Here is a 15,544-nt window from a genome sequence, read left to right on the forward strand (position 1 = left end):
CATGGGGTGTTCAGTGTTGTAAATGGAAATGGTGAAGAGCTTGTAGATTTGTGTGCTGAAAAAGGACCGGTGACTGGGAATACCTAGTTTAAAAAGAGAGATATACATATGTATATGTATGTATGAGAGATGGCCAGAGAGCGTTATTGGATAACGTGTTAATTGATAGGGTCATGAAAGAGAGACTTTTGGATGTTAATGTGCTGAGAGGTGCAACTGGAGGGACGTCTGATCATTATCTAGTGGAGGCGAAGGTGAAGATTTGTAGTTTTCAGAAAAGAGGAGAGAATTTTGGGGTGAAGAGAATGGTGAGAGTAAGTGAGCTTGGGAAGGAGACTTGTGTGAGGAAGTTCCAGGAGAGACTGAGTGCAGAATGGAAAAAGGTGAAAGCAAAAGATGTAAGGGGAGTGGGGGAGGAATGGGATGTATTTAGGGAAGCAGTGATGGCTAATGCAAAAGATGCTTGTGGCATGAGAAGTGTGGGAGCTGGGCAGATTAGAAAGGGTAGTGAGTGGCAGGATGAAGAAGTAAGATGTTTTGGAAGGAGGTAAATAAAGTGCATGAGACAAGGGAACAAATGGGAACATCGGTGAAGGGGGCTAATGGGAAGGTAATAACAATGAGTGGTGATGAGAGGAGATGGAGTGAGTATTTTGAAGGTATGTTAAATGTGTTAGATGATAGAGTGGCAGATATAGGGTGTTTTGGTTGAGGTGGTGTACAAAGTGAGAGGGTTAGGGAATGATTTGGTAAACAGAGAAGAGGTGGTGAAAGCTTTGTGGAAGATGAAAGCCGGCAAGGCAGCAGGTTTGGATGGTATTGCAGTGGAATTTATTAAAAAAGGGGGTGACTGTGTTATTGACTGGTTGGTAAGGGTATTTAATGTATGTATGGCTCATGGTGAGGTGCCTGCGGATTGGCAGAATACATGCATAATGCCATCGTACAAAGGCAAAGGGGATAAAGGTGAGTGCTCAAATTACAGAGGTATAAGTTCGTTGAGTATTCCTGGGAAATTATATGGGAGGGTATTGATTGAGAGGGTGAAGGCATGCACAGAGCATCAGACTAGGCAAGAGCAGTGTGGTTTCAGAAGTGGTAGAGGATGTGTGGATCAGGTGTTTGCTTTGAAGAATGTACGTGAGAAGTACTTAGAAAAACAAATGGATTTGTATGTAGCATTTATGGATATCTGTGGAAGGTATCAGGAATATATGGTGTGGGAGGCAAGTTGCTAGAAACAGTGAAAAGTTTTTATCGAGGATGTAAGGCATGTGTATGAGTAGGAAGAGGGGAAAGTGATTGGGTCTCAGTGAATGTCGGTCTATGGCAGGGATGCGTGATGTCTCCATGGCTGTTTAATTTGTTTATGGATGGGGTTGTTAGGAGGTGACTGCAAGAGTTTTGGAAAGAGGGGCAAGTATGCAATCTGTTGGGGATGAGAGAGCTTGGGAAGTGAGTCAGTTGTTGTTCGCTGATGATACAGCGCTGGTGGCTCATTTCGGTGAGAAGCTTCAGAAGCTGGTGACTTAATTTGTAAAGTATGTGAAAGAAGAAAGCTGAGAGTAAATGTGAATAAGAACAAGGTTATTAGGTACAGTAAGGTTGAGGGACAAGTCAATAGGGAGGTTTGTTTGAATGGAGAAAAACTGGAGGAAGTGAAGTGTTTTAGATATCTGAAAGTGGACTTGGTAGCGGATGGAACCATGGAAACGAAAGTGAATCATGGGGTGGGGGAGGGGGCGAAGGTTCTGGGAGTGTTGAAGAATGTGTGGAAGTAGAGAACGTTATCTTGGAAAGCAAAAATGGGTATGTTTGAAGGAATAGTAGTTCCAACAATGATATATGGTTGCGAGGCATGGGCTATAGACAGAGTTGTGCGGAGGAGGGTGGATGTGCTGAAAATGAGATGTTTGAGGACAATATGTGGTGTGAGGTGGTTTGATCGAGTAAGTAATGAAAGGGTAAGAGAGATGCATGGTAATGAAAAGAATGTGGTTGAGAGAGCAGAAGAGGGTGTTTTGAAATGGTTTGGTCACATGGAAAGAATGAGTGAGGAAAGATTGACAAAGAGGATATATGTGTCAGAGGTGGAGGGAATGAGGAGAAGTGGGAGACCAAATTGGAGGTGGAAAATGGACTGGAAAAAGATCTTGAGTGATTGGCGCATTTGAACAATTTTTGCAGGGAAATAGTGCAAATGATTAGGAGATGTATATATGTATACATATATTTTTATTTCTATTTACTATACTTTGTCGCTGTTTTCCACGTTAGCTAAGTAGCGCAAGGAACAGACGAAAGAATGGCCCAACCCACCCCATACACATGTATATACATACACGTCCACACACGCACATATACATACCTATCGCTGGGGATAGGGGAGAAAGAATACTTCCCACGCATTCCTCACGTGTCGTAGAAGGCGACTAAAGGGGATGGGAGAGGAGGGCTAGAAACTCTCCCCTCCTTGTATTTTAGCTTTCTAAAAGGGGAAACAGAAGGAGTCACGCGGGGAGTGCTCATCCTCCTTGAAGGCTCAGATTGGGGTGTGTAAATGTGTGGATGTAACCAAGATGAGAAAAAAGGAGAGACAGGTAGTATGTTTGAGGAAAGGAACCTGGATGTTTTGGCTCTGAGTGAAACGAAGCTCAAGAGTAAAGGGGAAGAGTGGTTTGGGAATGTCTTGGGAGTAAAGTCAGGGGTTAGTGAGAGGACAAGAGCAAGGGAAGGAGTACCACTACTCCTGAAACAGGAGTGGTGGGAGTATGTGATAGAGTGTAAGAAAGTAAACTCGAGATTGATATGGGTAAAACTGAAAGTGGATGGAGAGAGATGGGTGATTATTGGTGCATAAGCACCTGGACATGAGAAGAAAGATCATGAGAGGCAAGTGTTCTGGGAGAAGCTGAATGAGTGTGTTAGTGATTTTGATGGACGAGATCGGGTTATAGTGACGGGTGATTTGAATGCAAAGGTGAGTAATGTGGCAGTTGAGGGAATAATTGGTATACATGGGGTGTTCAGTGTTGTAAATGGAAAACGGTGAAGAGCTTGTAGATTTATTTGCTGAAAAAGGACAGTTGATTGGGAATACCTGGTTTAAAAAGAGATATATACATAAGTATACGTATGTTAGTAGGAGAGATAGCCAGAGAGCGTTATTGGATTACGTGTTAATTGATAGGCACACGAAAGAGAGACTTTTGGATGTTAATGTGCTGAGAGGTGCAACCGGTGGGATGTCTGATCATTATCTTGTGGAGGCGAAGGTGAAGATTTGTAGAGGTTTTCAGAAAAGAAGAGAGAATGTTGGCGTGAAGAGAGTGGTGAGAGTAAGTGAGCTTAGGAAGGAAACTTGTGTGAGGAAGTACCAAAAGAGACTGAGTACAGAATGGAAAAAGGTGAGAACAAAGGAGGTAGGGGAGTGGGGGAGGATTGGGATGTATTTAGGGAAGCAGTGATGGCTTGCGCAAAAGATGCTTCTGGCATGAGAAGCGTGGGAGGTGGGGAGATTAGAAAGGGTAGTGAGTGATGGGATGAAAAAGAAAGATTATCAGTGAAAGAGAAGATAGAGGCATTTGGATGATTTTTGCAGGGAAATAATGCAAATGAGTGGGAGATGTATAAAAGAAAGAGGCAGGAGGTCAAGAGAAAGGTGCAAGAGGTGAAAAAGAGGGCAAATGAGAGTTGGGGTGAGAGAGTATCATTAAATTTTAGGGAGAATAAAAAGATATATGACAAATAAATAGGATATATGATAGAGTTGAAAGAGATGCTCTGTGGAAGGTACTAAGAATATATGGTGTGGGAGGCAAGTTGTTAGAAGCAGTGAAAAGTTTTTATCGAGGATGTAAGGCATGTGTACGTGTAGGAAGAGAGGAAAGTGATTGGCTCTCAGTGAATGTATGTTTGCGGCAGGGGTGTGTGATGTCCTCATGGTTGTTTAATTTGTTTATGGATGGGGTTGTTAGGAAGGTGAATGCAAGAGTTTTGGAAAGAGGGGCAAGTATGAAGTCTGTTGTGGATGAGAGAGCTTGGGAAGTGAGTCAGTTGTTGTTCGCTGATGATACAGCGCTGGTGGCTGATTCATGTGAGAAACTGCAGAAGCTGGTGACTGAGTTTGGTAAAGTGTGTGAAAGAAGAAAGTTAAGAGTAAATGTGAATAAGAGCAAGGTTATTAGGTACAGTAGGGTTGAGGGTCAAGTCAATTGGGAGGTAAGTTTGAATGGAGAAAAACTGGAGGAAGTAAAGTGTTTTAGATATCTGGGAGTGGATCTGGCAGCGGATGGAACCATGGAAGTGGAAGTGAATCATAGGGTGGGGGAGGGGGCGAAAATCCTGGGAGCATTGAAGAATGTGTGGAAGTCGAGAACATTATCTCGGAAAGCAAAAATGGGTATGTTTGAAGGAATAGTGGTTCCAACAATGTTGTATGGTTGCGAGGCGTGGGCTATGGATAGAGTTGTGCGCAGGAGGGTGGATGTGCTGGAAAAGAGATGTTTGAGGACAATGTGTGGTGTGAGGTGGTTTGATCGAGTAAGTAATGTAAGGGTAAGAGAGATGTGTGGAAATAAAAAGAGCATGGTTGAGAGAGCAGAGGAGGGTGTTTTGAAATTGTTTGGGCACATGGAGAGAATGAGTGAGGAAAGATTGACCAAGAGGATATATGTGTTGGAGGTGGAGGGAACGAAGAGAAGTGGGAGAGCAAATTGGAGGTGGAAAGATGGAGTGAAAAAGATTTTGAGTGATCGGGGCCTGAACATGCAGGAGGGTGAAAGGCGGGCAAGGAATAGAGTGAATTGGATCGATGTGGTATACCGGGGTTGGCGTGCTGTCAGTGGATTGAATCAGGACATGTGAAGCGTCTGGGGTAAACCATGGAAAGTTGTGTGGGGCTTGGATGTGGAAAGGGAGCTGAGGTTTCGGGCATTATTGCGTGACAGCTGGAGACTAGGTGTGAACGAATGGGGCCTTTGTTGTCTTTTCCTAGTGCTACCTCGCACACATGAGGGGGGAGGGGGATGGTATTCCATGTGTGGCGAGGTGGCGATGGGAATGAATAGGGGCAGGCAGTGTGAATTGTGTGCATGGGTATATATATATGTGTCTGTGTGTGTATATATATATGTGTACATTGAGATGTATAGGTATGTATATTTGCATGTGTGGGCGTGTGTGTGTGTACATTGTGTATGTGGGTGGGTTGTGCCATTTCTTTCGTCTGTTTCCTTGCGCTACCTCGCAAACGCGGGAGACAGCGACAAAGCAAAATAAATATAAATAAATAATATATATATTCTTTTCTTTTTCTTTCTTTTAAACTATTCGCCATTTCCCGCATAAGCGAGGTAGCGTTAAGAACAGAGGACTGGGCCTTTGTGGAATATCCTTGCCTGGCCCCCCTCTGTTTCTTCTTTTGGAAAAAAAACAAAAAACGAGTGGGGAGGATTTCCAGCTTCCCGCTCCCTCCCCTTTTAGTCGCCTTCTACGACACGCAGGGAATACGTGAGAAGTATTCTTAATCCCCTATCCCCAGGGATAATAAATATATATAATATATAGGGTGGGGGAGGGGGCGAAAATTCTAGGAGCCTTCAAGAATGTGTGGAAGTCGAGAACATTATCTCGGAAAGCAAAAATGGGTATGTTTGAAGGAATAGTGGTTCCAACAATGTTGTATGGTTGCGAGGCGTGGGCTATGGATAGAGTTGTGCGCAGGAGGATGGATGTGCTGGAAATGAGATGTTTGAGGACAATGTGTGGTGTGAGGTGGTTTGATCGAGTAAGTAACGTAAGGGTAAGAGAGATGTGTGGAAATAAAAAGAGCGTGGTTGAGAGAGCAGAAGAGGGTGTTCTGAAATGGTTTGGGCACATGGAGAGAATGAGTGAGAAAAGATTGACCAAGAGGATATATGTGTCGGAGGTGGAGGGAACGAGGAGAAGAGGGAGACCAAATTGGAGGTGGAAAGATGGAGTGAAAAAGATTTTGTGTGATCGGGGCCTGAACATGCAGGAGGGTGAAAGGAGGGCAAGGAATAGAGTGAATTGGAGCGATGTGGTATACCGGGGTTGACGTGCTCTCAGTGGATTGAATCGGGGCATGTGAAGCGTCTGGGGTAAACCATGGAAAGCTGTGTAGGTATGTATATTTGCGTGTCTGGACGTGTGTATGTACATGTGTATGGGGGGGGGGTTGGGCCATTTCTTTCGTCTGTTTCCTTGCGCTACCTCGCAAACGCGGGAGACAGCGACAAAGTATAAAAAAAAAAAAAAAAAAAAAAAAAAAAAAAAAAAATATATATATATATATTATCCCTGGGGATAGGGGATTAAGAATACTTCCCACGTATTCCCTGCGTGTCGTAGAAGGCGACTAAAAGGGGAGGGAGCGGGTGGCTGGAAATCCTCCCCTCTCATTTTTTTTTAATTTTCCAAAAGGAGGAACAGAGAATTGGGCCAGGTGAGGGTATTCCCTCAAAGGCCCAGTCCTCTGTTCTTAACGCTACCTCGCTAATGCGGGAAATGGCGAATAGTTTGAAAGAAAAGAAGATATATATATATATATATATATATCTTTTTCACTCCATCTTTCCACCTCCAATTTGGTCTCCCTCTTCTCCTCGTTCCCTCCACCTCCGACACATATATCCTCTTGGTCAATCTTTCCTCACTCATTCTCTCCATGTGACCAAACCATTTCAAAACACCCTCTTCTGCTCTCTCAACCACGCTCTTTTTATTTCCACACATCTCTCTTACCCTTACGTTACTTACTCGATCAAACCACCTCACACCACACATTGTCCTCAAACATCTCATTTCCAGCACATCCATCCTCCTGCGCACAACTCTATCCATAGTCCACACCTCGCAACCATACAACATTGTTGGAACCACTATTCCTTCAAACATACCCATTTTTGCTTTCCGAGATAATGTTCTCGACTTCCACACATTCTTCAAGGCTCCCAGAATTTTCGCCCCCTCCCCCACCCTATGATCCACTTCCGCTTCCATGTTTCCATCTGCTGCCAGATCCACTCCCAGATATCTAAAACACTTCACTTCCTCCAGTTTTTCTCCATTCAAACTCACCTCCCAATTGACTTGACCCTCAACCCTACTGTACCTAATAACCTTGCTCTTATTCACATTTACTCTTAACTTTCTTCTTTCACACACTTTACCAAACTCAGTCACCAGCTTCTGCAGTTTCTCACATGAATCAGCCACCAGCGCTGTATCATCAGCGAACAACAACTGACTCACTTCCCAAGCTCTCTCATCCCAACAGACTTCATCCTTGCCCCTCTTTCCAAAACTCTTGCATTCACCTCCCTAACAACCCCATCCATAAACAAATTAAACAACCATGGAAACATCACACACCCCTGCCGCAAACCTACATTCACTGAGAACCAATCACTTTCCTCTCTTCCTACACGTACACATGCCTTACATCCTCGATAAAAACTTTTCACTGCTTCTAACAACTTGCCTCCCACACCATATATTCTTAATACCTTCCACAGAGCATCTCTATCAACTCTATCATATGCCTTCTCCAGATCCATAAATGCTACATACAAATCCATTTGCTTTTCTAAGTATTTCTCACATACATTCTTCAAAGCAAACATATAATCCTCCCCCTTTTTTTTTTATTTTCCAAAAGAAGGAACAGAGAAGGGGGCCAGGTGAGGATATTCCCTCAGAGGCCCAGTCCTCTGTTCTTAACGCTACTTTGCTAATGCGGGAAATGGCGAATAGTTTGAAAGAAAGTTTGAAATATACATATACACACAGAGACATATACATACATACACATGTACATAATTCACACTGTTTGCCTTTATTCATTCCTGTCTCCACCCCGCCACACATGAAATAGCAACACCCTCCCCCGATATGTGCACGAGGTAGCGCTAGGAAAAGACAACAAAGACCACATTCTTTCACACTCAGTCTCTAGCTGTCATGTATAATGCACCGAAACCATAGCTCCCTTTCCACATCCAGGCCCCACAGAAATTTCCATGGTTTACCCCAGATGCTTCACATGCCCTGGTTCAATCCATTGACAGCACGTCGACCCTGGTATACCACATCGTTCCAATTCACTCTATTCCTTGCACGCCTTTCACCCTCCTGCATGTTCAAGCCCCGATGGCCCAAAATCTTTTTCACTCCATCTTTCTACCTCCAATTTGGTCTCCCACTTCTCCTCATTCCCTCCACCTCTGACACATATATCCTGTTTGTCAATCTTTCCTCACTCATTCTATGTGACCAAACCATTTCAAAACAACTAAACTCTTTTTATTACCAAGCATATCTCTTACCCTTTCATTACTTAATCGATCAAACCATCTCATACCACATATTGTCCTTAAACATCTCATTTCCAACACATCCACCCTCATACATATTCACCATATCTATTTATTCATTTAGTATACCTAATCGCTGTTTCTTGCATCAGTGAAGTAGTGCCAGGAAACTGATGAGGAAAGGGGATAGGGAAGAAAGAACACTCCCCACATATTCCCTGCGTGTCGTAGAAGGTGACTAAAGGGGCAGTAGTGAGGGGCTGGAAACCCTCCTGTCAAGTTTTTACTTTTCTAAAAGAAGGAACAGAGAAGGGGGCCAAGTGATGATTTTCCCTCTTAGGCTCAGTCTTCTGTTCTTAATGCTACCTCGCTAACGTGGGAAATGGCAAATATGTATGAAAAGGAGAGATAGTTAGTATGTTTGAGAAAATAAACCTGGATGTTCTGGCTTTCAGTAAAATGAAGCTCAAAGGTAAAGGGTAAGAGTGGCTTGGAAAAGTCTGGGGAGTAAAGTCAGGGGTTGGTGAGAGGACAAGACATAAGGATGAAGTAGTATTACTCCTGAAGCAGGAGTTGTGGGAGTGTGTGATAGTGTGTAAGAAAGTAAATTCTAAATTGATGTGGGTAAAACTGAGAGAGGATGGAAAGAGATGGGTGATTATTGGTGCTTATGCACCTGGTCATGAGAAGAAAAATCTTGAGAGGCAAGAGTTTTAGGAGCAGCTGAGTGGGTGTGTCAGTCAGCAGCTTTGATGCATGAGGCCAGATTTTAGTGTTGGGTGATTTAAATGTGAAGGTGAGTAATGTAGCAGTCGAGGGTATAATTGGTGTACATGGGGTATTCAGTGTTGTAAATGGAAGTGGTTAAGGGCTTGTGAATTTGTGTGCTGAAAAAGAACTGGTGATTGGGAATACCTGCTTTAAGAAGAGATACATACATATGTATACATATGTGAGTAGGAGAGATGGTTTAAGGGCATTATTGGATTACATGTTAATTGATAGGCATATAAAAGAGAGACTTTTGGATGTCAATGTGCTGAGAGAGACAGCTGGAGGGATGTCTGATCACTATCTTGTGGAGGCGAAGGTGAAAATTTGTGAAGGTTTTCAAACAAGAAGAGATAATGTTGGGAAGAAGAGAGTGGTCAGAGTAAGTGAGCTTGGAAAGGAGACTTGTTTGAGGAAGTACCAAGGTAGATTGAGTGTGAAATGGCAAAAGGTGAGAGCAAATGATGTGAGGGGAGTGGGTGAGGAATGGAATCCATTTAGGGAAGCAGTGATGGCTTGCACAAAAGATGCATCTGGCATGAAAAAGGTAGGAGGCGGGCAGATTAAAAAGGGCAGCGAGTGGTGGGTTGAAGTAAAGTTGTTAGTGAAAGAGAAAAGATAGGCATTTGGACAATACTTTCAAGGAAGGAGTGCAAATGACTGCTTCAGCAGTAGTGTTACTTCTTTTGTTGCTCTTGTCTTCTCACCAACCCATGACTTTACTCCCAAGACTTGATTAGAGTCTCAGTTGCCTGTGTTGTCTTAATTAGCAAAAATATGTGGATTACCATGAATGACTACAAGATTAAGAGCTTCACAGCTTTAAACATTGGAGGGAGATATATAAGATAGTGTACCTGGAGGGAGAAATATATGATAGTGTACCTGAATTAGTGTAAGTTATTGGGAATGAATTTAAAAACTGCAAACACCTACACAGAAAATGTAATATCTTATGAAGAAAAGAATATCAAGTGCGTGGGAAAATAATCTTGCATGAATTCTGCACGAGTGAGTTGTTGGTGAAAGATTTTTATACGCAAGTGTCTGTGAGGAATCAGCTTTACGACGCAAATTTCTCATATAGTTCTTGTACTTACCCTGTAACAGTGAGGGGTCTTTAATGCTGAGAGTCCTGATTGCACAACAACAGAGAAAGCTGACTGTGAAGACAACTGGTACAGTTTCAGATTCTCAGCTCGAAACTGTTCAGTCAACTGGTCCCATCGTACATCTGACAGAAGCTCTTTGTAAGGACTAACATCTGGGGGAAAAGCCCTGATTCAAAATCTAATTCACTGAATAAAGCATTACAATGAAATTTGTTATTAACACTACCACAAATCAAAAACAAAAGCACAATTCTTCTATATTATTCTGGGTCTGAGCAATGAAACATTTGATGTACACTGTGATCAATTGGGAAAATTCTGTAACAATGTTGCATTTAAAATGGAAAAGTAATTTTCACATTACTAGAAAATGTAAGGTGGTGCAACACTGCAACTGCTGAATCTATTTTGGGTTGTGAAGGAATAAAGAGTAGGAGACATTTCTTCATTATAGTATCATTTCAATCACTGAACAGATACTTGAGCATCTACAAGATGATCCTTTCAAAAGTGTACTTGTGTGATGAGAAAGGGCTTGTGATTGGGAATACTTGCTTTAAAAAGGGGGACATATACCTGCACATATAAGTGAGCAGGAAAGATAGTCAGTGGGCATTGCTGGATTACATACTCATCAATGGGCATGTTAAGGAGAGACTTTCGATTATGAATGTGCTGAAAGAGACAGCTGGTGGGGTCAGATCATTACCTTGAGGAGGAAAGGGTGAAGATTTGTAGGGGTCTCTGGATGAGAGGAAATGCTATGAGTGAGAAGCATATGGTAGAAGTAAGTGAACTTGGAGAAAAGACTTTGTAAAGAAATACCATGAGAAACTGAGTGTAGAGTTGCAAAAGGTGAGAGTTAAAGAAGCAAGAGGATTGGTTAAGTAATGGGAGGTACTGAGGAAAGCAATACTGGGACATGAAAGAAATGTATGTAGCATGCATAAGGGGGAGGTGGGTAGGTAAAAAAGTGGGATGATGAAGTTGCTTGTGAAAGAGAAACATGAAGGATATAGACAGTGCTTACAGGGAAGCGGTGCAAATAACTGGGAGATGTATAAGGGAAAGCAGCAGGAGGTCAAGAGGAAGGTGCAGGAGTTAGAAAAGATAGCAAATGAGAGTTGGGGATGAGTATCAATAACATTCATGGAGAATAAAATGTTTTGGAAGGAAGAGAAACATGAGGTATATAAATGGTATTAACTGGGAAGAGGTGCAAATGATTGGGAAATGTATAAGGGAAAATGGCAGGAGGTCAAGAGGAAGGTGCAGGAGTTGAAAAAGATAGCAAATGAGAGTTGGGGCGAGTATCAATAATATCTATGAAGAATAAAGTGTTTTGGAAGGAGGTTAATAACATGTGAAAAACATAAGAACAAAAGGGAACATCAATGAAGGGGCATATGGGAAAGTGGTAGCAAGCAGTGATGAAGTGAGAAGATGGTGTGAGTATTTTGAAAGAATGAATGAGTTTGATGTACCGTGCTTTGTTTGGGGTGTTATGCAAAGTGAGATCATGGAGAGTGGAAGAGGGAAGAGGTGGTGAAAGCCTTTTGTAAGATGAAATGTTGCAAGGTAGCTGGAGCAGATGGTATTGCAGGTGAATTTCTCAAGAAAAGGGTTGACTGTGTTGACTGGTTGGTTAGGATTTTCAATGTACATGTATGTATGGATCGCAGTGAGGTGCCTGAGGATTGGGGAAATGCATGTATAATGCCACTGTATGAAGGGAAAGGGGATATAGGTGAGTGTTCAAACTACAGAGGTATAAGTTTATTGAGTATATTGGGTAAGCTATAAGGGAGAGCAGTGACTGAGAGTGTAAAGACATGTACAGAGGATCAGGTTGGGGAGGAACAATGTGGTTTTAAAAGTGGTAAAGGATGCGTGGATCAAGTGCATGCTTTATAGAATGTGTCTGAGAAATACTTAGAAAGACAGAAGGATTTGCATATGGTATCCATGGATCTGGAGAAAGCTTATGACAGCATTTATAAAGGTGCCTTAAGGAAGGGTTTTAAGAATATATGGTGTGGGAAGAAAGCTGCTAGAAGCAATAAGAAGTTTTAACGAGGATGTAACCCATGTGTACAGGTAGGAAGAGAGGAGAGTGAGTGGTTCCAAGTAAGGTTGGGAGTGGTGAAAAAGATGAATGAGTCTTGGAAGGAGGGAAAAGTATGCAGTCTGTGTAGGATATGGGGGCCCTGGAAGTGAGTTAGTTGTTGTTTGCTGATGAAACAGTACATGTAGCAGATTCAAGTGACCAGCTGGAGAAGTTGGTGACTGATTTTGGAAGAGCATGTGAAAGGAGGAAGTTGAGAGTAAATGCAAATAAAAGCAACGTTATTAGGTTTAACAGGGTAACAGGGTAGATGGACAGGTCAATCGGGATGTGAGTTTGAATGGAGAAAATTTGGAGTAACAAAGGTGTTTTGGATACCAGGGAGAGAGCATGACAGAGAATGAAATCATGGAAGTGAGCCATGGTATGAGTATGAGTGAGAGGGCAAATGTTCTGGGAACATTGAAAAATGTGTGGAATTGTCTAGGAGGGCAAGCATGGGTATACTTGTAGGTACAACAGTCCAAGCAATGTTATACCGATGTGAGGCATGGGCTATAGATGAGGATGTGGAGATGAGTGTGGATGTGTTGGAAATGAAATAATTGAAAACAATACTTGGTGTTAGGTGGTCTTAATGATTAAGTAATAAAAGGTATGAGATAGGTGTGGTAGTAAAAAGTGTGCTTGAGAGAGCTGATGAGGATGTGGTGTGCTGAAATGGCTTGCATATAAGGAGAGAATAAATGAGTGATTGACAAAGAGGATATGTGTGTCAAAAGTGGAGGGGACAGGGAGCATTGGGTGACTAAGTTGGAGATGGACGGAAGGTGTGAACAAATTTTGAGTGATTAGGGCTTCAACATGCAGGATGGCAAAAGGCATGCATGGAACAGAATGAACTTGAATGATGTGGCATACAGAGGTCGATGTACTGTTAATGGACTCAATCAGGACACATGAAACAACCAGGGGAACCATGGAAAGGTCTGTGGGGTCTGGCTGTGGACAGGGGGTTATGGTTTTGGTGTATCACACATGACAGATAGAGAATGGAGGTAAGTCAATGTCTGTTCCTGGCGCTACCTCACTAACATGGGAAATGATGATCCAGTATGAAAAAAATAAAATGATGCATAATCTGGACACAAATATTTTTAAAGATCATACATACAAACAAGTACTGCATTTCAAGCATACTCATACCACAGCAAATGATAAAATATTGATATCAAAAAGCTCTGGTATGGACAATGATATCACAGGTGCTCCTTGATTTATGTTGGGTTTCATTCCGATAAACCCATCGTAAGCTGAAAATATCATGTCGAAAATACATTTAATACTGTACATCTAACCTATCAAACATAATAGCTTAGCCTAGCCTACCTTAAACCTTCTCAGAACACTTACATTTCTCATCCATAATTATCATATGCAGCTCTTCCTTAAAAGCTTTGGCACTTTCATTATTGGCACTTGCTGCCTCACCGCTAACCTTCACATTATGAAAATTATGATACATTCTGAAGCGTTGGAACCACCCATGACAATGTAGACATTTGTGTAGACATAGGATTATCAGCATGCCATTTCAGTGCATCAAAAAGACTTCTTGCCTGAGCCTGGATCATCAATAAGCTAAGTGGTATGCGCTTCTGTATCTGGTCTCCAATCCGAGTGACAAGAAATTTTTCCATGTCATCAATCAGCCCAGCTCTTTTCTTCGTGATGACAGTAGATTTACCTGATGCTGAAGACTTCACTGCATCCTTGATTCGCTTCGTATCCTTCAAGATGGTTGAGATCGTCGATTGTGAAAGTCCTAACTCATGTGCTATGGCCATTACTGGCTTGCCGCCTTCACACTGGGCAATTATCTTTAATTTCATCTCAAAGAGTAATTGCCTTCCTCTTCTCACCAGAGGCAGGAGAGACAGATGGGCATTTTGTAAATATGATGGGATGCAAAACACAACACACAAAACCCAAAAAACACTGGCAACATAGTACATTGTAGAGTAACAGTTATTTATGCTTGTGACTGGGTGGCTGAGCAGAAGAGGTGGCTTGCTGTTGCTGCACAGCACCATGAGAGAGTATTATAGCATATTGCTAGCCCAGGAAAAGAACAAAATTCAAAATTTGAAGTATGGTTTCTACTGAATGCATATCACTATTGCACCATTGTAAAAATGAAAATTCATTAGTCTGGAGCACCTGTATTTCTTAAATCACCAACATATTTTACATTTTGAAATCTTATGAACATATGTAGCAAGAATTAAGATTAATCGCACTGATCATACTCCATAAATATTAAACAAATATATTTATATTTATTTATTTTGCTTTGTCGCTGTCTCCCACGTTTGCGAGGTAGCGCAAGGAAACAGACGATAGAAATGGCCCAACTCACCCCCATACACATGTATATACATACACGTCCACACACGCAAATATACATACCTATACATCTCAATGTACACATATAAATACACACACAGACATATACATATACACTCATGTACATAATTCATACTGTCTGCCTTTATTTATTCCCATCGCCACCTCGCCACACATGGAATAACATCCCCCTCCCCCCTCATGTGTGCGAGGTAGCGCTAGGAAAAGACAACAAAGGCCCCACTCGCTCACACTCAGTCTCCAGCTGCCATGTAATAATGCCCGAAACCACAGCTCCCTTTCCACATCCAGGCCCCACACAACTTTCCATGGTTTACCCCAGACGCTTCACATGCCCTGATTCAATCCATTGACAGCACGTGGACCCCGGTATACCACATCGATCAAATTCACTCTATTCCTTGCCCGCCTTTCAACCTCCTGCATGTTCAGGCCCCGATCACTCAAAATCTTTTTCACTCCATCTTTCCACCTCCACTTTTGGTCTCCCACTTCTCCTCGTTCCCTCCACCTCCGACACATATATCCTCTTGGTCAATCTTTCCTCACTCATTCTCTCCATGTGACCAAACCATTTCAAAACACCCTCTTCTGCTCTCTCAACCACGCTCTTTTTATTTCCACACATCTCTCTTACCCTTGCATTACTTACTCGATCAAACCACCTCACACCACATATTGTCCTTAAACATCTCATTTCCAGCACATCCACCCTCCTGCGCACAACTCTATCAATAGCCCACACCTCGCAACCACACACCATTGTTGGAACCACTATTCCTTCAAACATACCCATTTTTGCTTTCCGAGATAATGCTCTCGACTTTCACACA

At 42.3% G+C, this 15,544-nt stretch overlaps 1 protein-coding gene across 2 annotated transcripts in view; it reads right to left on the bottom strand.

Annotated features, from left to right (window-relative positions):
* Kaz (E3 ubiquitin-protein transferase Katazuke) overlaps nt 1-15,544 on the bottom strand; it is a 116,685-nt gene that overhangs the window by 12,701 nt on the left and 88,440 nt on the right. For both annotated transcript variants that reach the window (XM_071673425.1, XM_071673424.1), the window contains exon 7: nt 10,208-10,371. In XM_071673425.1, the coding sequence (XP_071529526.1) occupies nt 10,208-10,371 (164 nt within the window). The remainder of the gene's footprint in view (nt 1-10,207; nt 10,372-15,544) is intronic.

The sequence above is a fragment of the Panulirus ornatus genome, chromosome 19 (genome assembly GCF_036320965.1).
Source record: "Panulirus ornatus isolate Po-2019 chromosome 19, ASM3632096v1, whole genome shotgun sequence".
Lineage (NCBI taxonomy): Eukaryota > Metazoa > Arthropoda > Malacostraca > Decapoda > Palinuridae > Panulirus > Panulirus ornatus.